Consider the following 21,800-nt stretch of genomic DNA (forward strand, 5'->3'; position numbering starts at 1 on the left):
AATTGCCTGTGTTTCGGAGGCAGGCCTACCAAGGATGTCAGATTCGGGGCCTGATGTTTCCTGGCACTGCTGGAAGAGACCCCCCCCCATCCCCTCCAACCCCCCCCCCCCCAATCCTGAAAACAGAGAAATGACAGACCAAGAGTTAAAGTACCGGACGCAGGGACATTTCTTCCCCCTGGGGAGAGAAAAAGCATTAAAAACAAGAGAGAGAGAGAGAGGATTACAGGCCATTGTTTATATCCGCTTCCCAGACCTCTCTTTGTGCTGCAGATAATTTCCCCGAGGTTTTGCGAAGAGGGGGGCAGAGGAAAATTTATTTATTGATTTATTTTATTTCTCATACAAATATAGTATTGTATTGTAGTATGTTTAACATAATATAAGTATAAAGTAGAGAGAGAAAAGATAGAAAAAGACAGTAGGACAGGAACGGTTAGGCACTTATGCACGCTCCTTACAAGACCTCTTAGAAAAGGGGAGAGGTCTATTGTAGATAATGTAAGGTTGAAGATTTGGGGGTTGGGGGGAAGAAACAACAGAGTCCGGGAGTGGAATTCCAGGCGTTGACCACTCTATTGCTGAAATCGTATTTTCTGCAGTCTAGTTTGGAGCGATTTACATTTTGTTTACAGCTCATCTGTTTGGAACCCATATCGCATCTCAGACATTAACACCCTTGAAAATGTCCAGAGATACTTCACCAGAAGAGCCCCTTCACTCCTCCTCCTGTAACAGAATACCCTACGAAACTAGACTTTCAATCCTGGGCCTAAGACGCCTTAAACATGATCTAAGTATTGCCCACAAGATTATATGCTGCAATGTCCTGCCTGTGGGCGACTACTTCAGCTTCAACCACAACAACACAAGAGCACATAACAGATTCAAGCTCAATATTAACCGCTCCAGACTTGACTGTAAAAAATACGACTTTAGTAATAGAGTTGTTGAAGTGTGGAACCTCATTACCAGACTCTGTAGTATCATCCCCTAACCCCCAACATTTTACTGTCCACGGTTGACCTCTCCAGATTCCTAAGAGGTCAGTAAGGGCCGTGCATAAGTGCACTAGCGTGCCTTCCGTCCCCTGTCCTATCGTCTCTCCTATATCCCATATATCTTCTCTTCTATCCCTATATCTTTCTTCTATTCTCTCATCGATTTATTTTATCCTATACTCTCTCTCTATTCTTTCTCTAATTCTATTTCCTCGAAGGTCTCCTCTATTACCTTCATTGTGTATTGGACTAAATGAATGAATGAATGAATGAATGAATGAATGAATGAATGAATGAATGAATAAATAAATAAATAAAGTTTGTATCTATTGCATGCTCTTGTGTTGTTGTTGTTAGAGGTGAAGTGGTCGCTAAAAGTACATTGTGATGTATGATTTTATGAACAATAGTTAAATCAGTTCAGAGGCAACGTAGCTGTAAATTTTCTAAACATAGTAATTGAAATGAAGCACTAAATGAGATTTTGGGAGGGAGGGAGGGGGGGGAGGGAGGGACAACTGTCTGCTACCTGCTTTTCTTTGCCGATTCATTTTTTAGCCACCTCTTCGCTTGCTCCAAAATCAATTGGGTATTTGACGTTGGGGGGCAGCCCCCTTAGCGCCCATTTGATTTCTTATGCCCCACCGCATGATCAGGCTCATCCCCCCCCCTGCACGCTCACACACCTCTTCATCCCCCCCCCAAATGTCGTAGGATGGCAACTGCTCAAAACCTCAGGCTGATGCACCACAGGTGCAGCAGCTCCTACAATGGAAACTCAATGAGCCCCCCCTCCTTGGCCAATTTCTTGCTGCCCTGCGGGGGCCGGCATCCCATAAGAGAAAGAAAGGCGAGTTGCGTTGCCGTAAGCCAGCGTGGTGGTACCCCAACGGACGGGCAATCTTCAACTCCCTTCCGTTGCCATGGCAACAGGACCCCCGCCAACCTTGGTGCGCGAGTGGCATCTGCGGCTCTCTCTCTCCATCGGGAGAGGAAGGGGCTGCGTTATTTTTGGTGCAAAGCAGAGTGGGGGGGGGACATAGGAGGATGGGGGGGGGGGTTGACATAGGTCAGGGTAGACGACTGGGTCAAGAGGGGGGTTCTTAAATTTCTGCAGGGCCCCCACCCATTGATGCGCGTCTATAGGTACGGTCAAGTACGCAGAACCAGTAGAAATATTTTGGTCAGTTAGGCAGAGCCGGTAGGGAAAAAAATGGGGTTTTTTTCTTTTTTCCCTTCTGGGCTCTGGGTCTGTTTTTCCTATCACAGTAAATGAGGTTGAATGTGTATAATTGTACAAGAGCTGTGTATGCATGTGTTTATATACAGTTTATATAGTAGATAATGTATATTTTTGTAATTTGCCAGTGTGTAGTTTTGTGTGCCTATGTGTAATATGTGTGTACACATATGGCATATATACACTGCTCCAAAAAAATAAAGGGAACACTCAAAGAACACATTGTAGATTTATTTATTTGTTTGTTTGTTTGTTTGTTTTGTCCAATACACAATAATACACAATGAAGGTTATAGAGGATATAATCAGGTAGAATGTATCAAAGAGAATATAGAAGAGAAAATATAGGAGTAAGTATAACTAGAGAGAATAGCAGAAAATATAAGAGATAGAAGAGATAGAAGAGAAGATATAGGAGATATAGGAGAGACTATAGGACAGGGGACAGTGGGCACTCTGGTGCACTTATGGACGCCCCTTACTGACCTCTTAGGAACCTGGTAAGGTTGACCGTACATAGTCTAAGGGTAAAGTGTTGGGGATTAAGGGATGATACTACGGAGTCCGGTAGTGAGTTCCACGCTTCGACAACTCGATTGCTAAAATCATATTTTTTACAGTCAAGTTTGTCACGGTTAATAGAAACCTAGAAACCTAGAAGACTGACGGCAGAAAAAGACCTCATGGTCCATCTCGTCTGCCCTTATACTATTTCCTGTATTTTATCTTACAATGGATATATGTTTATCCCAGGCATGTTTACATTCAGTGACTGTGGGTTTACTAACCACATCTGCTGGAAGTTTGTTCCAAGCTTCTACTCCTCTTTCAGTCAAATAATAATTTCTCATGTTGCTTCTGATCTTTCCCCCAACTGACCTCAGATTGTGTCCCCTTGTTCTTGTGTTCACTTTCCTATTAAAAACACTTCCCTCCTGAACCTTATTTAACCCTTTGACATATTTAAATGTCTCGATCGTGTCCCCCCTTTTCCTTCTGTCCTCCAGACTAGAAAGATGGAGTCCATTAAATCTTTCCTGATACGTTTTATGCTTAAGACCTTCCACCATTCTTGTAGCCCGTCTTCGGACCCGTTCAATTTGATCCATATCTTTTTGTAGGTGAGGTCTCCAGAACTGAACACAGTGTTATTCCAAATGGGGTCTCACCAGAGCTCTATACAGCGGGATCACAATCTCCCTCTTCCTGCTTGTGATACCTCTAGCTATGCAGCCAAGCATCCTACTTGCTTTTCCTAATATTAAGCTTGAATCTGATGTGTGCTCTTGTGTTGTTGCAGTCGAAGCTGAAGTAATCATTGACAGGCCGGGCATTGCAGCATGAATGAAATATTCTCATTGAATACTTTATTCTGTACAAAGTTGGATGTGCTGACAACCAAATGAAATTGATTGTCAATCAGTGTTGCTTCCTAAGTTTCCTGTACTGACCCGCTGGCTTGCTTAACAACTGCGGCGTTCGCTTAATGACCTCTGCAACAACAACAAGAACAACAAAAGACAGTAATATTAAGTTGGTCACGGGATGACATGGTTTACGAATGTCACAAGTTATACCCCATAATAGCCAGCTTCCATTATGGTCGTCACTTGAAGACTGCTTAAATCCATGCCCTGCTTAAGCTGTTGACGAGACTCTGGAAAGACCGTGGGAGACATTGATGGGACCCACTTTTTCTTCCTTCTCCCTGGGGGAAAAAAATGGGCTTTGGAGCTGCTCTTAAGAACTGCAGGAATGTTAATGAGGAGAGAAATGGCTCAAAGCAAGTCCCTCTCTTTTCCAGGAACTTAAAAATAGCTCTCCGTTTATATTAGAATTGACGTGTGGATAGTATAATCGGATGCAAAGTGTGGTGGTAAAATATAGCGGAGCTCCGTTACAATGGAATGGAATGCAATGGAATAATGGAGTGAAGAAGAGAAGAGAAAAGAAGATACAGGAAATAGCATAAGGGCAGACTAGATGGACCATGAGGTCTTTTTCTGCCGTCAATCTTCTATGTTTCTAGGTTTTGAAGAGAAGAGAAGTTAAGATTAGGATAGCGTAGCGTAGAATAGGATAGAACAGAATAGAATAATGGAGTGGAGAAGGGAAGGGAAGAGACGAGAAGAGGATAGGATAAGATAGCATAGCATAGCATAGCATAGAATGGCATAGAATAGAATAGAATAGAATAGAATAATGGAGTGGAGAAGGGAAGGGAAGGGACGAGAAGAGGATAGGATAAGATAGCATAGCATAGCATAGCATAGAATGGCATAGAATAGAATAGAATAATGGAGTGGAGAAGGGAAGGGAAGGGACGAGAAGAGGATAGGATAGGATAAGATAGCATAGCATAGAATGGCATAGAATAGAATAGAATAATGGAGTGGAGAAGGGAAGGGAAGAGACGAGAAGAGGATAGGATAGGATAAGATAGCATAGCATAGAATGGCATAGAATAGAATAGAATAATGGAGTGGAGAAGGGAAGGGAAGGGACGAGAAGAGGATAGGATAGGATAAGATAGCATAGCATAGAATGGCATAGAATAGAATAGAATAATGGAGTGGAGAAGGGAAGGGAAGAGACGAGAAGAGGATAGGATAGGATAAGATAGCATAGCATAGAATGGCATAGAATAGAATAGAATAATGGAGTGGAGAAGGGAAGGGAAGGGACGAGAAGAGGATAGGATAAGATAGCATAGCATAGCATAGAATGGCATAGAATAGAATAGAATAATGGAGTGGAGAAGGGAAGGGAAAGGACGAGAAGAGGATAGGATAAGATAGCATAGCATAGCATAGCATAGAATGGCATAGAATAGAATAGAATAATGGAGTGGAGAAGGGAAGGGAAGGGAAGGGACGAGAAGAGAAGAGAAGAGAAAATTAGGACAGGGGAGAATAGAATAGAATAGAATAATGGAGAAGAGGGGAGAGGGGGAGAAGAGAAGAGAAAATTAGGATAGGATAGGATAGGATAGAATTAAGGACAGGACAGAAGAGCATTAGGACAGAACAAAATAGAATTGGGACAGGACAGTAATAGAACAGGACAGGACAGAATTGGAAAGTGTTGTGGCAGACATAAAGCAAAGCGAAGCAGATTAAAAAAATAAGAAAGGAAAAAAGAGGGGGGGGATTAAAAGCTACTCTGTGGTTTTCCCGTAAAGAAGGAACATCTCGCCCCAATCGGCACATTTTAAGCACTTTCGGACCCTCGTCACGGTGGGAGCCACGTTGATTTTGTCCACCTGGGTTGAGGACGAAACAGGTTGTGTGTGAACCCAGGAGTGGGGATTTGTTCAGCTGGGAGGATGCATCTGGGAAGCCCCAGGATCACAACGTCTCCGTGGGATTTCCCGTGGAACCCCAGTCAGCGCCAGAAATTAACAGATTAACAAAATGACAGAATAACCAGATCTGGAAGGGACCTTGGAGGTCTTCTAGCCCAACCCCCAACTCAGGCAGGGAAGCCTATACACCATTTCAGAAAACCGGCTGCCTAACCTCTTCTAAAAAGCCTCCAGTAATGGAGCACCTACAACTTCTGGTGGCAAGTCGTTCCACCGGTTAATTGTTCCGGCTATCGGGAAATTTCTTTTAATTCCTGGTTGCTTCTCTCCTTGATTAGTTTCCACCCGTTGCTTCTTGTCCCGCCTTCGGGGGCTTTGGAGAATAAATTGACACACACACCCTCCTCCTCTTTGTAGCAGGCTCTCAAATACTGGGGAACTACGATTATGCCACCTCTGGTCCTTCTCTTCGTTAGACGAAGGAAATTAAGATTTCTCCCCACTCCGCAAACACTTTACAGCTACAGGAATTAATCTTTAATAATTCATTCTGATTATTCTTTTATTTTAATGGACTTGCACTTTGTAGTGTTGTTTTCTTTTGTTCCATTCGAGAAAGGTCGCTGTCCATTTATTCCCTCTCAACCTCCGGAAGAGGCTTGGAAGTTAAGACGCCTTAAACAAGATCTAAGCATTGCCCACAAGATCATATGCTGCAACGTCCTGCCTGTCGGCGACTACTTCAGCTTCAACCACAACAACACAAGAGCACACAACAGATTTAAACTTATTAACTGCTCCAAACTTGACTGTAAAAAATATGACTTCAGTAACCGAGTTGTCGAAGCGTGGAACTCATTACCGGACTCCATAGTGTCATCCCCAAACCCCCAACACTTTACCCTTAGATTATCCATGGTTGACCTCTCCTGATTCCTAAGAGGTCAGTAAGGGGCGAGTACAAGTGCACTAGAGTGCCTTCCGTCCCCTGTCCTATTGCTCTCCTATATCTCCTCTATCTTTCTTCTATTCCTATATCTCTTCTTCTATTCTTTCATTGATATGTTCTATTCCTATATCTTCTTTTCTATTATTTCTTAGATATATCTTACTATGAGTATCTCCTCTATAACCTTCATCATGTATATATACCCACTAAACCCCTCATTGTGTATTGGACAAGATACGGTAAATAAATGAATGAATGAATGAATAAATAAATAAATAAATAAAAAATAAAGTAGGCAAACGTTGAATACAGACCAACAACATGGCAGTGCAACATGGACAGTGCATGCTTTCTGCCTGAGAATGTTGTGGAGAAATTTCCCTGACTGTGTGAAACGATTCACCGGTGGAACTGCTTGCCACCAGAAGTTGCGGGTGTTTCATCACTGGAGGTTTTTAAGAAGAGGTTGGACAGCCATTGGACTGAAATGAATTCTGTTTGGGTAGGCAGTTGGACTGGATGTAATAAATTAAACTTAACTTAGCTTAGCTTAGCTTAACGTAACTTAACTTAACTTAACGGACCTCCAAAGCCCCTTCCAACTCTGTTATTCTGTTAAAGGTAGTCTTTAACTTACAACAGTTCATTTAGTGTAGTGGTTCTCAACCTTTCTAATGTTGCAATCCCATAATACAGTTCCTCGTGTTGTGGTGACCCCCAACCATAAGTCTAGCGCCAGTTCTCCCAATAGAGCTACTACTCTTTCAGTAAAATAATAGTTTCTCATGTTGCTTTTGATCTTTCCCCCAACTAACCTCAGATTGTGTCCCCTTGTTCTTGTGTTCACTTTCCTATTAAAAACACTTCCCTCCTGAACCTATTTAAATGTTTCAAACATGTCCCCCCCTTTCCCTTCTGTCCTCCAGACTCTACAGATTGAGTTCATTAAGTCTTTCCTGATAAAAGTTTTATGCTTAAGACCTTCCACCATTCTTGTAGCCCGTCTTTGGACCCCTTCAATTTTATCAATATCTTTTTGTAGGTGAGGTCTCCTGAACTGAACACGGTATTCCAAATTATTATTATTATTATTATTATTATTATTATTATTATTATTATTATTATTTATTGGATTTGTATGCCCCCCCTCTCCATAGACTCGGGTCTCACCAGCGCTCTATACAGTGGGATCACAATCTCCCTCTTCCTGCTTGTTATACCTCTAGCTATGCAGCCAAGCATCCTACTTGCTTTCCCTACCGCCTGACCGCACTGTTCACCCATTTGGAGACTGTCAGAAATCACTACCCCTAAATCCTTCTCTTCTGAAGTTTTTGCTAACACAGAACTGCCAATGCAATACTCAAATTGAGGATTCCTATTCCCCAAGTGCATTATTTTACATTTGGAAACATTAAACTGCAGTTTCCATTGCTTTGACCATTTATCTAGTAAAGCTAAATCATTTACCCTATTACAGACGCTATCTTACTTTCCTATTAATAACAATCAAGTTACTATATATGTGATAGAGAAAAAAGAGATAACGAAAGAAGGATAAAAAGGTCGTAAAAATATGAAAAAGGTATATATATATATAACTTATATATTCTTATTTGAATTAATCTTCATACAGGAGTCTTATACGTGATTACTGTTTTGGGGTGTTTCTCTTTGTGTTACTCTGGATTGATCTATTTTGAATCATTTGTACCATTTTCCCCATGGTGGTTCTGATCCATTGACTTTTATACCCTTAATGTCTCTCGTCATTTCGTCCATCTCAGCACATCTGTAAATTTTTTCGATGATTTGGCTTTCAGAGGGAATAGTATGACTTTTCCATATCTGAGCATAAGATATTCTGGTAGCTGTGATTATATGCATCACTAGATGTAAGATTTGTTTGGGATATTTTTTCTTCCATATTCCTAAAAGATAACCTATTGTGGATTTTTAATACAGTGGTACCTCATGATATGAACCCCTCGTGATACGAACCCCTTGTGATACGAACCTGGGGTTCGGAAATTTTTTGCCTCTTCTTACGAACTTTTTTCGGCTTACGAAACCACCGCAGATCGCAAAATGGTGCTCCGCTGGGCGCCGCCGCCCAGCTGTCACCTTTTAAAACAGCCGGGGGGCTTCTCGGCGTTCTCCCGAACCCGAACCCAAACCCGAACTTTTCGGGTTCGGGAGGCCGCCGAGAAGCGCCACCGCCCGGCTGTCACCTTCTGAAACAGCCGGGGGGGCTTCTCGGCGTTCTCCTGAACACCGAACCCGAAAAGTTCGGGTTTGGGTTCGGGTTCGGGAGAACGCCAAGAAGCCCCCCGGCTGTTTTGTGATATTTTTTTTCTGTTTGCACGGATTAATCGCTTTTACATTGTTTCCTATGGGAAACAATGTTTCGTCTTACGAACCTACTTCCGGAACCAATTAGGTTCGTAAGACGAGGTATTACGTGGGTGCATGGGATTTCTCGCACGGGGGAGGGGGCATCCAGGACCACGTCAAGTGACAGCTTTGGAATTCAGAGCGAGATCTGTTCAACTCACCTTTTCCCCCCATCTGTTTATTTTCCAGAGTGTTCAAGAAGGCCAGTCCCAACGCCAAGGTAAGAGAGCACTTGGTTCATTTTTTCAGGGTTTTGGGGTGATGGAAATTGGCAGACGGATAGAAAAGACCACACAAAGTGTTAAGTCTGGAGGACAGAAGGGAAAGGGGGGGACATGATCAAAACATTTAAATATGTTAAAGGGTTAAATAAGGTTCAGGACAGAAGTGTTTTTAATAGGAAAGTGAACACAAGAACAAGGGGACACAATCTGAGGTTAGTTGGGAGAAAGATCAGAAGCAACGTGAGAAAATATTATTTGACTGAAAGAGTAGTAGATCCTTGGAACAAACTTCCAGCAGACGTGGTCGGTAAATCCCCAGTAACTGAATTTAAACATGCTTGGGATAAACATAGATCCATCCTAAGATAAAATACAGCAAATAGTATAAGGGCAGACTAGATGGACCATGAGGTCTTTTTCTGCCGTCAGTCTTACATGTTTCTATGTTTAATGCCACTTTATAAGACCTTTGTAAAGCCACACTTGGAATGCTGCCTTCGGTTTTGGTCACCACGATGCAAAAAGGATGTTGAGACTCTAGAAAAAGTGCAGAGAACAAAGAGGATTGGGGGACTGGAGGCTAAAACCTATGAAGAACGATTTCAGGAACTGGGCATGGCTAGTTTAATGAAAAGAAGGACCAGGGGAGACATGATAGCAGTCTTCCAATATATCTCAGGGGTTGCCACAAAGAAGAGGGAGTCAAGCTATTGTCCAAAGCACCTGAGGGCAAAACAAGAAGCAACGGGTGGAAACTAAACAAGGAGAGAAGCAACTTAGAACTAAGGAGAAAATTCCTGACAGTTAGAACAATCAGTGGAACAGCTTACCTGTAGAAATTGTGAATGCGCCAACATTGGAAGTTTTTAAGAAGATGTTGGATGACCATTTGTCTGAAGTAGTGTAGGGTTTCCTGCCTAAGGGGGTTGGACTAGAAGACCTCCAAGGTCCCTTCCAACTCTGTTATTTTAGTTCTGATTTCTGCTTTGTTTTCTTAGAAAAATATCCTACAAGGTTTTTCTTCCAGAATGCTATTTAAAATAGGACATAATCTTGAGCTAAAATTGGGCTTATATATTTGGTTAGAGCCTAGTGTAAGCATCATATTCTCCAAAGCACCTGAGGGTAGAACAAGAAGCAATGGGTGGAAACTAACCAAGTAGAGAAGCAACTTAGAATTTAGGAGGAATTTTCTGACAGTCAGAACAGTTAATCAGTGGAACAGCCTGCCTCCAGATGTTGTGAATGTTCCAACACTGGAAGTTCTTAAGAAGATGTTGGATAACCATCTGTCTGAAGTGGTGTAGAGTTTCCTGCCTAAGCAGGGAGTTGGACTAGAAGACCTCCAAGGTCCCTTCCAGCTCTGTTGTTCTGTTCAGAGAGAACAGAAAATGCTTCGTCCTTCATGGGGAAAACGTATCCCTTCTGGTCTTAAAATGCCAGACAGCCGTGGTGTTGCTAAGTGAAATGCTAGCACCTCAGCCAACGTCCATAAGGCTCAGCTGGCCTCTAGAGGTTCATGAGTAATCCTTGACCACGGTCAAGGCCAGAAAGAGGCCTTTTGTAAACACCGCCAGGCAGGTAGTCCTTGCCTTTGGTTTCAATTTCCTGGTTTTCTATGGGAACCGGACAAGGTTGACTCAGCCTTCCATCCTTCCAAGGTCGGTAAAACGAGGACCCAGATTATTGGGGGCAAGAAGGCCTCCCGCCCCCTCTCCTAATGTCTCTCTTAGGTTTCTACTAGCTCCGTGTATATGAACGCTATTATTCCCAATGATTATTTCTTCCATATTATTCCTAAGGCCTTATCTCCTATTCTTTTATTGATGTATTTTACCATGATTATATCCTCTGAAACCTACATTATGTATTGACAAAATAAATAAAATAAAAAATAAAGAGGCTGACTCTGTAAAAACCACTTAGAGAGGGCTGCAAGGACTTGGATAGCTCAATTTATATATACATATAGATGTATAGGGGGAGAGAGAGAGAGAAAGAGAAAGATAGGAAGGTAGGTAGGTAGCTAGCTAGCTAGCTAGCTAGCTAGCTGGATAGGCAGACAGACCGACAGATGATAGATAGATAGATGAATAGATAGATAGATAGGTAGGTAGGTAGGTAGGTAGGTAGGTAGGTAGGTAGGTAGGTAGGTAGCTAGCTAGCTAGCTAGCTAGCTAGCTAGCTAGCTAGCTGGGTAGCTGGATAGACAGAAAGACAGACAGACAGACAGACAGACAGACAGACAGACAGATGATAGACAGATGATAGATAGACAGATGATAGATAGATAGATAGATAGATAGATAGATAGATAGATAGATAGATAGATAGATAGATAGATAGATAGATAGATAGATAGATAGATAGATAGATAGATGCAGACACCAGAGGGTTAATTTTTTTAATTTCTGTTTTTTTTTCTTTGTTTTTCTCTCCTCTTCCTGTTTATTACAATCTGGTTTTATATTGTTTTTAATTGACTGCTTTTATTATGTGGTTTTTTAAAATTAGTTTTGGGAGGGAGTGAAACACTTCTTGAGACATTTATCGGAAACAGGATAAAATACATTCAGTGATTAGAAATAATAACTATTCACAAACAAATGTGTTCCATTTGCAGCTGACATAAAAAGATTTTGTCAGCTGATCAGAGCAGGGGTCTCCAACCTAGGCCACGTTAAGACTTGTGGACTTCAACTCCCAGAATTCCTCAACTGGCCATGAATGATAGAGTTGGAAGGGGCCAGAAGGGTCATCTAAGACTTTAGATGACCACTTTAAGACTTGTGGACTTCAACTCCCAGAATTCCTCAACTGGCCATGAATGATAGAGTTGGAAGAGGCCAGAAGGGTCATCTAAGACTTTAGATGACCACTTTAAGACTTGTGGACTTCAACTCCCAGTATTCCTCAACTGGCCATGAATGATAGAGTTGGAAGAGGCCAGAAGGGTCATCTAAGACTTTAGATGACCACTTTAAGACTTTTGGACATCAACTATGAGAATTCCTCAGCCGGCCATGAATGATAGAGTTGGAAGAGGCCAGAAGGGTCATCTAATTCAGGGGTCTCCATCCTTGGACGCTTTAAGACTTGTAGACTTCAACTCTCAGAATTCCTCAACCGGCCATGAATGATAGAGTTGAAAGAGGCCAGAAGGGTCATCTAAGTTGACGGTCCCCAACCTTGGCCACTTTAAGACTTGTAGACTTCAACTCCCAGAATTCCTCAACCGGCCATGAATGATAGAATGGGAAGAGGTGAGAAGGGTCATCTAAGCTGACGGTGTCCAACCTTGGCCACTTTAAGACTTGTGGACTTCAACTCCCAGAGTTCCTCAGCCAGCTTTGCTACTAATTGAGGAATTCTGGGAGTTGAAGTCCACAAGTCTTAAAGTGGCCAAGGTTGGAGACCCCTGGATCAGAGCCCTGCCCTGCCCAGCATAGGCAGACAGGGAGACAGTAAATAGCATCGTGATCCAGGAAATGCCAAGAACACTCCTCCCACCATCCCTGACAGGAACGGCCACTGAGGACATAAACTGAATTAGAAGCTAAATTAAATTCCAGCGGGCCGGTTGGAGTAGCAAGAAAGGTTTGCAAAATGAAGAGGTTGCTGTATCAGTGAGATGAGCAGCATAGAAAATGAATAGATGAGAGAGATGGGGGAAGAAAGGGGGGAATATATAGATAAATGATAGACAGATGGACAGGTAATGTGTAGAGAAAGATAATTAGGTGGGTATAGGAGATAGATAGATAGATAGATAGATAGATAGATAGATAGATAGATAGATAGATAGATAGATAGATAGATAGATAGATGATAGATGGATGGATGGATGGATGGATGGATGGATGGATGGATGGATGGATGGATGGATGGATGGATGGATGGATAGATAGATAGATAGATGATTGATAGATAGATGATAGATAGATAGATGATTGATAGATAGATAGATAGATAGATAGATGATAGATAGATAGAGATAGTAAGAGAGAGAGAGAGAAATAGTAAGATAGATAGATAGAGAGAGGGAGAGATGGTAAGATAGATAGATAGATAGACAGACAGACAGACAGACAGACAGACAGACAGACAGACAGACAGACAGACAGTCAGACAGACAGACAGACAGACAGATAGATAGATAGATAGATAGAGAGGGAGAGAGGGAGAGAGGGAGAGATAGTAAGATAGATAGAGAGAGGGGGGGAGAGATAGTAAGATAGATAGAGAGATAGAGAGAGAGGGAGAGATAGTAAGATAGAGAGATAGAGAGAGAGGGAGAGATAGTAAGATAGATAGATAGATAGATAGATAGATAGATAGATAGATAGATAGATAGGGAGGGAGGGAGGGAGGGAGGGAGGGAGAGATAGTAAGATAGAGAGAGGGGGGGGGGGAGATAGTAAGAGAGAGAGAGAGAGAGAGAGAGAGGGAGAGATAGTAAGATAGAGAGAGAGAGAGAGAGATAGTAAGATAGATAGAGAGAGAGGGAGAGATGGTAAGATAGAGAGAGAGAGAGAGAGAGATAGTAAGATAGAGAGAGAGAGAGAGAGAGAGGGAGAGATAGTAAGATAGAGAGATAGAGAGAGAGAGAGGGAGAGATAGTAAGATAGATAGATAGATAGATAGATAGATAGATAGATAGATAGATAGATAGATAGAGAGGGAGGGAGGGAGGGAGAGATAGTAAGATAGATAGAGAGAGAGAGAGAGGGAGAGATAGTAAGATAGATAGAGAGAGAGAGAGAGAGAGAGGGAGAGATAGTAAGATAGAGAGAGAGAGATAGTAAGATAGATAGAGAGAGAGGGAGAGATGGTAAGATAGAGAGAGAGAGAGAGAGATATAGTAAGATAGAGAGAGAGAGAGAGAGAGATAGTAAGATAGAGAGATAGAGAGAGAGATAGTAAGATAGGGAGAGAGAGAGAGAGATAGTAAGATAGATAGAGATATATATAGTAAGATATATAGATATATATATATAGTAAGATAGAGAGAGAGAGGGAGAGAGAGAGAGAGAGAGATAGTAAGATAGATAGAGAGAGAGATAGAGAGATAGATAGTAAGATAGATATAGATAGATAGATAGATAGAGAGAGAGAGAGAGAGATACATACATACATACATACATACATATGTTTATTTTTTTATTTATTTATTTATTTTGTCCAATACACAATAATCCACAATGAAGGTAACAGAGGAGACCTTCGAGGAAATAGAATTAGAGAAAGAATAGAAGAGAGAGTATAGGATAAAATAATCAATGAGAGAATAGAAGAAAGATAGAGGGATAGAAGAGAAGATATAGGGGATATAGGAGAGAGAATAGGACAGGGGACGGAAGGCACTCTAGTGCACTCATGCACGCCCCTTACTGACCTCTTAGGAACATGGAGAGGTCAACCGTGGATAGTCTAAGGGTAAAATGTTGGGGGATTAGGGGATGATACTACGGAGTCCGGTAATGAGTTCCACACTTCAACAACTCTATTACTAAAGTCATATTTTTTACAGTCAAGTTTGGAGCGGTTAATATTGAGCTTGAATCTGTTATGTGTTCTTGTGTTGTTGTGGTTGAAGCTGAAGTAGTACATCAGGTCAGAACTGTCAGGAAGAGAGAGGGAGGGTGGGAGAAAGAGAGAGGGGGGATACGTACCTGTGTTGCCATGGTTTCTTCTCTCTGGGCCTCTGTCGTTTTAATTTTCTGGCTGTTGATGGCCCCTCTGTCCTTTTGCCCCCTGGCAGCTCACCGTTTACCTGGGCAAGAGAGACTTTGTGGACCACATAGATCTCGTCGACCCCGTGGGTAAGTGAGTGGAGGAGCCACGTGGAGGGGGCGTCCAGTCACCGAGATCAGAATTGGGGGAGGGGGAGGAAGGAGGCCGCCCACTTGGACCCCAAGCTGAGCCGAATGGTGGGGGGGCTTTCAGAGGAAGGGGGGCCCTCCCTTGGAGAGGATCCAGGGTGGGGATATTTTAGACCTGGGAGGGGAAGAGCCAGGAGGACCTAGATCAGGAGGGTCAAACTCCATTTGATTCAGGGCCAAATCAGGGTTTGGGGAGCATGTGGCCAATTGGGTGGGCATGGCCAGCTGGACACTGTTCAGTGGGTGTGGCCAGATGGGTGGGTGTGGCCAGCTTGACACTGTTCAATGGGTGTGGCCAATTGGGTGGGCGTGGCCAGCTTGACACTGTTCAATGGGTGTGGCCAATTGGGTGGGCGTGGCCAGCTTGACACTGTTCAATGGGTGTGGCCAGATGGGTGGGTGTGGCCAGCTTGACACTGTTCAATGGGTGTGGCCAGATGGGTGGGTGTGGCCAGCTTGACACTGTTCAATGGGTGTGGCCAGATGGGTGGGTGTGGCCAGCTTGACACTGTTCAGTGGGTGTGGCCAGATGGGTGGGTGTGGCCAGCTTGACACTGTTCAATGGGTGTGGCCAGATGGGTGGGTGTGGCTAGCTTGACACTGTTCGGTGGGTGTGGCCAGATGGGTGGGTGTGGCCAGCTTGACACTGTTCGGTGGGTGTGGCCAGATGGGTGGGTGTGGCCAGCTTGACACTGTTCAGTGGGTGTGGCCAGATGGGTGGGTGTGGCCAGCTCAACATCGCTCAGTGGGTGTGGCCAGGTCAAGTGAGCCCAGGATGCTGCAACGGTCATCCATACAAACCAATCGCCAAGCGTCCAAATTTTGATCACGTGACTCTAGGGACAAGGCCACGATGGTCGTAAGTGTGAAAAACGGTCGTAAGACACTTTTTGTGGCGCTGCTGTAACTTCCGTCCTTAAATGAACCGTCATAAGTTGAGGACCGGATGTGTTTCCGCTTAGCTCTCATCTTCTTTCTGCAGATGGGGTCGTCTTGGTGGATCCGGAATACTTAAAAGAGCGTAAAGGTAAAATAACTGATTCTTTTATTCTTAAGTTTATAGTCTTAAATTTAGGCAGCAGACTAGAAATTCAAAAACCCAACTCCTTTCCAACGTTAGAGCTATTTCTTCAATTTATATCTTTTCTTTCATCTTATGTTTATATATTTAATATATTCTTCCAGGTATATCTTATTCGAATGTTGCCTTCTTCCTCCTATCTTTGTCGCTCCCTCTAATTTTCCTACTTTGTGTCCTACCACCTCTAATTTTCCACTTTTTTCCCCAAATTAGCCACTATAGCTTAACTTCCCAATCCTGGTTTGTAAAAGAGAGGCCTTATTTGAAGTTAAAGGCTTAGGGCAAATTCTTAGCGATGTGTTTGGAAAAGCAAATTTAAAAAACACAAGAAAAGCCACTTTGGTTAGTTGGTGCAATAGTACTACAAAATCCACATTGTGAAGTATTACAAAGTCCATCCTGTGTGGCCATTGGCTCCAAAAGGGGTCCTTGGAACTCACTGACAAAAAAGCATACTTTTTCTTTTAAATTTTTGTTTTATTGTTTTGGAATAAGTACACACAGAACAGACATACAACCAATATTTGGGGCAGTTGTAGCTCCTTTTCTGAAGCTGTTATCGGATATATGTATGTTATACATTGCTTTGTTAATGTTATGTTTGCATAGTCTTTATTTATACTACAAATAAAATTACTTCAAGAACCTTTATTAAACTACTAGAGTCTAGTAACTAGACGATACCTCTGCATAATTTTACTTCATTTATCATAAATAAATTTAATAAGTTATAATAATAATAATAATAATTAAATAATAATAATAAAAATAATAATTTCTTTTAGCCAATTATAAAATTTATTCCATATTTTGTAATAGCCAGATTCCTCTTTTCCTGTCAATTTCTTTGTAAGCATATACATTTCTGCACAATCCATAATTTTTAAAATAATCATTCCCTCATTTGGTATCTCTTTATTTTTCCATTGTTGCGTGTATCTTTTCAAGCATATCTTTTCAAGGGCTGGCAGAAAAGCATCGAGTCAGGGGAGCCAATATCATTTTATGGAAAGGGAGCCACCACTGACAAGGCCCTTTTCTTACATCCCTTCTTTGACCGTTGGAGCCCTGCTACATGGCTTCTTTGTTTTCCTTCTTAAATTTGGGCATTTACTCCCTCGGGTGTCGGAATCGAATTCTGCAAGGTCTCCTTCCCGACCTTGGACCATCCACCTTTTGCCCCGTCTGTTGATTTTTGGGGGGTGGGTGTCTTTTACCTGAGACTCTTTTGTTTCTCCCTGCAGTTTTCGTGACATTGACCTGTGCTTTCCGCTACGGCCGCGAGGATCTGGATGTCCTGGGCCTGACCTTCCGCAAAGACCTCTTCGTCTCCAACGTCCAGGCTTTCCCTCCGGTGGCCGAAGAGAAGAAGCCCCTGACGAGGCTGCAGGAACGGCTGGTGAAGAAGCTGGGGGAGCAGGCGTACCCCTTTACTTTCGAGGTACAGCCCCACTTCCCTTTGGCTCTCCTCTTGGCCCCCTGTCCTCTGTAGTCCTGGTAGCGAGGCGACCTTGGGAATACTAATATCGAATGACCTAAGTGCTAAAGCCCACTGCAACAATATCGCCATAAAGGCTTCTAGAGTTGTGAACCTGATCCTACGCAGCTTCTGCTCCTATTAGTCTCCGGGCAGAATTCAAGTGTTGGTTATTACCTATAAAGCCCTACATGGCTCAGGGCAAGAATATCTCAAGCAGAGAGTTTTCAGAGAATCTAATAAATTGAATGGAACTGAATTGAATTCCTTCCTTTCTTCCTCCCTCCCTCCTTTCCTTCTTTCTTTCTTTCTTTCTTTCTTTCTTCCTTTCTTTCTCGTCCTTCATTTTTTTGATGTGCAATATTGTCTTTTCCCCCCTGCCCTCTCCTTGAGGTCATTGCATTAATCAGGGTGGAAAGGTTTGCACTGTGGGGGGGACAACCTCAATTGTCCCTTGTTTGCATTTTGCAAGCAGGGTGTGCAAGCGGGATTTTGCCTTCACTGGGGAGGGTCTTCATTCTTCTGCTTTGTTTTGCACAGATCCCACCCAACCTCCCCTGCTCGGTGACGCTGCAGCCCGGTCCAGAGGACACTGGGAAGGTAGGTAAGGGGCATCTAAGGGAGGGGGCTTTACAGTGGATAGCACAGGATCTCCAACCTTGGCCACTTTAAGACTTGTGGACTTCAACTCCCAGAATTTGTCCTATTGCTCTCCTATATCTCCTATACCTTTCTTCTATTCCTATATCTCTTCTTCTATTCTTTCATTGATATGTTCTATTCCTATACCTTCTTTTCTATTCTTTCTTAGATATATTTTACTATCAGTATCTCCTCTATAACCTTCATCATGTATTTTACTATGTGTATATAGATATATACCCACTAAAACCCTCATTGTGCATTGGACAAAATAAAATAAATAAGTAAATAAATAAAATAAATTCCCCAGCCAGCCAGGAATGATAGAGTTGGAAGAGGCCAGAAGAGTAATCTAAGTCAGGGCTCTCCAACCTTGGCCACTTCAAGCCTTGTGGACCTCAACTTCCAGAATTCCTCAGCCAGCCATGAATGATAAAGTTGGGAGGGAAGGAAGGAGGGAGGAAAGAAGAAAGGAAGGAAGGAAGATAGAAGGGAGGGAAGAAGGAAAGGAAGAAAAGAAAGGAAGAATGAGGAAGGAAAGAGAAAGGGATGTTTTTTAAATTATGGGTTTTTAGTTTTAGTTATTAGATTTGTATTGTATATTGTTTTTCTATTACTGCTGTGAGCTGCCCCGAGTCTACGGAGAGGGGCGGCATACAAATTTAATTAATAAATAAATAAAATAAATAAGGGAAGATAGAAAGAATAAGAAAGAAAGAAGAAAAGGGAGGAAGGAAGAAGAAAGAGACAGAGAGAAAGAGAAAGAAAGAGAAAGAAAGGAAGAAAGGAAGGAAGAAAGGAAAGAAAGAAAGAAAGAAAGAAAGAACAATCTTAATTGATGAGGGTTAAAAATTGAGGCCCTTTAATCTTTAGGATGAAAGATTATACAGGTAGTCCTCAATTTACGACCATGCATTTAGCAACCCTTTGAACTTACAACAGCCGTTCCTCGCACTTACAACCGTCACAAGATTCCCCGTGACCATGTGATCCAAATGTAACCCATCGCATATTTATGATCTTGCGATGCCCATTTTGCCGCCTTCCCAGCTGTCTTCTGAGAAGCAAAGTCAATGTGGGTAAGCCAGGTTCACTTAACAACCACTTAACAACGGAGCGGTCAGCTTAACAACCATCACACACACAAAAAAAAGGTGTCCAAATCGGGCTTGGCTCACCGAGCGACAGAAATGCTGGAAACTTATGGTTGTAAGCTGAGGTCTATCAATATCGCTTGTGGTAGGTGTTTCATTGCGAAATGATTCTGCTGTCTTGGCATCGTAGGGTTGGGTGGGATCTTGGAGGTCTTCTAGACTGACCCTTCCATAGCCTCACTTCACATCTGGCCAATTCTTGCTTTTAGGCTTGCGGAGTGGACTACGAGGTCAAAGCCTTCTGCGCGGAGAATCTGGAAGAGAAGATTCACAAAAGGTAGGACAGCCAAACGCTTGCAACGAACCTGTTGTAATCTGATTTCTGGGGCTTTAGGTGTTGGTAGAGTGGGGCCGATTTAGTCTTTATTTATTTATTTTATTATTTTTTATTTATTGGATTTGTATGCCGCCCCTCTCCGTGGACTCGGGGCGGCTAACAACAGTGGTAAAAAACAACATGCGACAATCCAATACTAAAACAGCTAAAAACCCTTGTTATAAAACCAATCATACATACAAACATACCATGCATAAATTGTAGAAGCCTAGGGGGAGAGAATATCTCAGTCCCCCCATGCCTGATGGCAGAGGTGGGTTTTGAGGAGCTTACGAAAGGCAAGGAGGGTGGGGGCTATTCTAATCTCTGGGGGGGAGTTGGTTCCAGAGGGCTGGGGCCGCCACAGAGAAGGCTCTTCCCCTGGGCCCCGCCAAACGACATTGTTTAGTTGACGGGACCTGGAGAAGGCCAACTCTGTGGGACCTAACTGGTCGCTGGGATTCGTGCGGCAGAAGGCGGTCCCGGAGATAATCTAGACCAGTCTTTCTCAAACCTTATAAAAGAAGCCAGACCTTAATTACAGGTACCTTTGTTTTTATGGACACTGAGACCACATGCACCAAAGACAAATTCGACTAAACAATGTCGTTTGGCGGGCCCTAGGGGAAGAGCCTTCTCTGTGGTGGCCCCGGCCCTCTGGAATCAACTCCCCCCAGAGATTAGAACTGCCCCCACCCTCCTTGTCTTTCATAAATTACTCAAGACCCATCTATACCGCCAGGCATGGGGGAGCTGAGACACCTTTCCCCCAGGCTTTTTTATATTTATGTTTGGATATGTATGTGTTGTTTGCTTTTTAAATATGATAGGGTTTTTATGTGCTTTTTAATATTAGATTTGTTTTTGCTAGAATATTGTTTTTATTATTGTTGTGAGCCGCCCCGAGTCTTCGGAGAGGGGCGGCATACAAATCTAATAAATTGAAATTGAAATTGAAATTCCTTGTGTGCACAATTACACTTGGCCAAGAAAGAATTCTATTAAGATCCTTCCTGTTAATGACCACTACACCTTCAACCGCAGCAACACACGAGCACGTAATAGATTCAAACTCAACGTAAACCGCTCCAAACTCGACTGCAGAAAATACGACTTCAGCCATAGAGGCATCAATGCCTGGAATGAAGAACTTGACTCTGCGGTTTCTTCCCCAAACCCCAAAAACTTTAACTTTAGACTGTCTACAATCGACCTCTCCCCATTTCTAAGAAGTCTTTAAGGGGCGTGCATAAGTGCACCATTGTGCCTACCACCCCTGTCCTGTTGTCCTTCTTTTTATCATTACTTTTTACTTACGTTATGTTTATAAAAACTACTGCTATTCTCTACATGTTTGACAAATGAATGAATGAATGAATGAATGAATAAATAAATAAATAAATAAAATAATCCTTGACTTACAACAGTTCATTTACTAACTGCTTAAAGTTATACAACAGTCGCTGAAAAAAGTGACTCTAGAACCATTCTTCATACGTGAAACCATTACCTTCTAGTCTCGTATGTTTTTTATTATATCTATACATATAACTTCTTTATTCTAGGTATATATTGCTGTTCCAATGCTGCCTCCTTCATATCTACCATATTTTTTAGAGTATAAGGTGGAACTTTTTCCCCCCTAAAAGAGGCTGAAAATTTGGGTACATCTTATATACTCCCAATGTAGCTTTTTTGAAGCTTAGAAACATAGAAACATAGAAGATTGACGGCAGAAAAAGACCTCCTGGTCCATCTAGTCTGCCCTTCTACTATTTCCTGTATTTTATCTTAGGGTGGATCTATGTTTATCCCAGGCTGGTTTCAATTCAGTTCCTGTGGATTTACAAACCAAGACTGCTGGTAGTTTGTTCCAAGCATCTACTACTCTTTCAGTCAAATAATATTTTCTCACGTTGCTTCTGATCTTTCCCCCAACCAACCTCAGATTGTGCTTTTTTTTCCCATCCTTAATAAGGTGCTAACAATCTCCTCTTCCCCACTTGCAGCCTTGTTTTAATTGCTACTCCCTCTGAAAAAGGGTTTTTCAGCTCTAACAAGGTGCTAACGATCTTCCTGCCTTGCAGGATATTTTTCATTGCTACTTGCTCCAAAGAGTTTTTTTCTCAGCCCTAA

General features: G+C 42.5%; 1 protein-coding gene across 2 annotated transcripts in view; it reads left to right on the forward strand.

The window, feature by feature from the left end:
* The window catches only part of ARRB1 (arrestin beta 1), a 67,067-nt gene that overhangs the window by 25,586 nt on the left and 19,681 nt on the right, over positions 1–21,800 (forward strand). For both annotated transcript variants that reach the window (XM_070749424.1, XM_070749425.1), the window contains exons 2-7: positions 9,078–9,108; positions 14,874–14,934; positions 15,977–16,021; positions 17,320–17,516; positions 18,093–18,152; positions 19,558–19,625. In XM_070749424.1, coding sequence (XP_070605525.1) covers positions 9,078–9,108; positions 14,874–14,934; positions 15,977–16,021; positions 17,320–17,516; positions 18,093–18,152; positions 19,558–19,625 — 462 coding nt within the window. The remainder of the gene's footprint in view (positions 1–9,077; positions 9,109–14,873; positions 14,935–15,976; positions 16,022–17,319; positions 17,517–18,092; positions 18,153–19,557; positions 19,626–21,800) is intronic.

The sequence above is a fragment of the Erythrolamprus reginae genome, chromosome 4 (assembly GCF_031021105.1).
Source record: "Erythrolamprus reginae isolate rEryReg1 chromosome 4, rEryReg1.hap1, whole genome shotgun sequence".
NCBI lineage: Eukaryota > Metazoa > Chordata > Lepidosauria > Squamata > Dipsadidae > Erythrolamprus > Erythrolamprus reginae.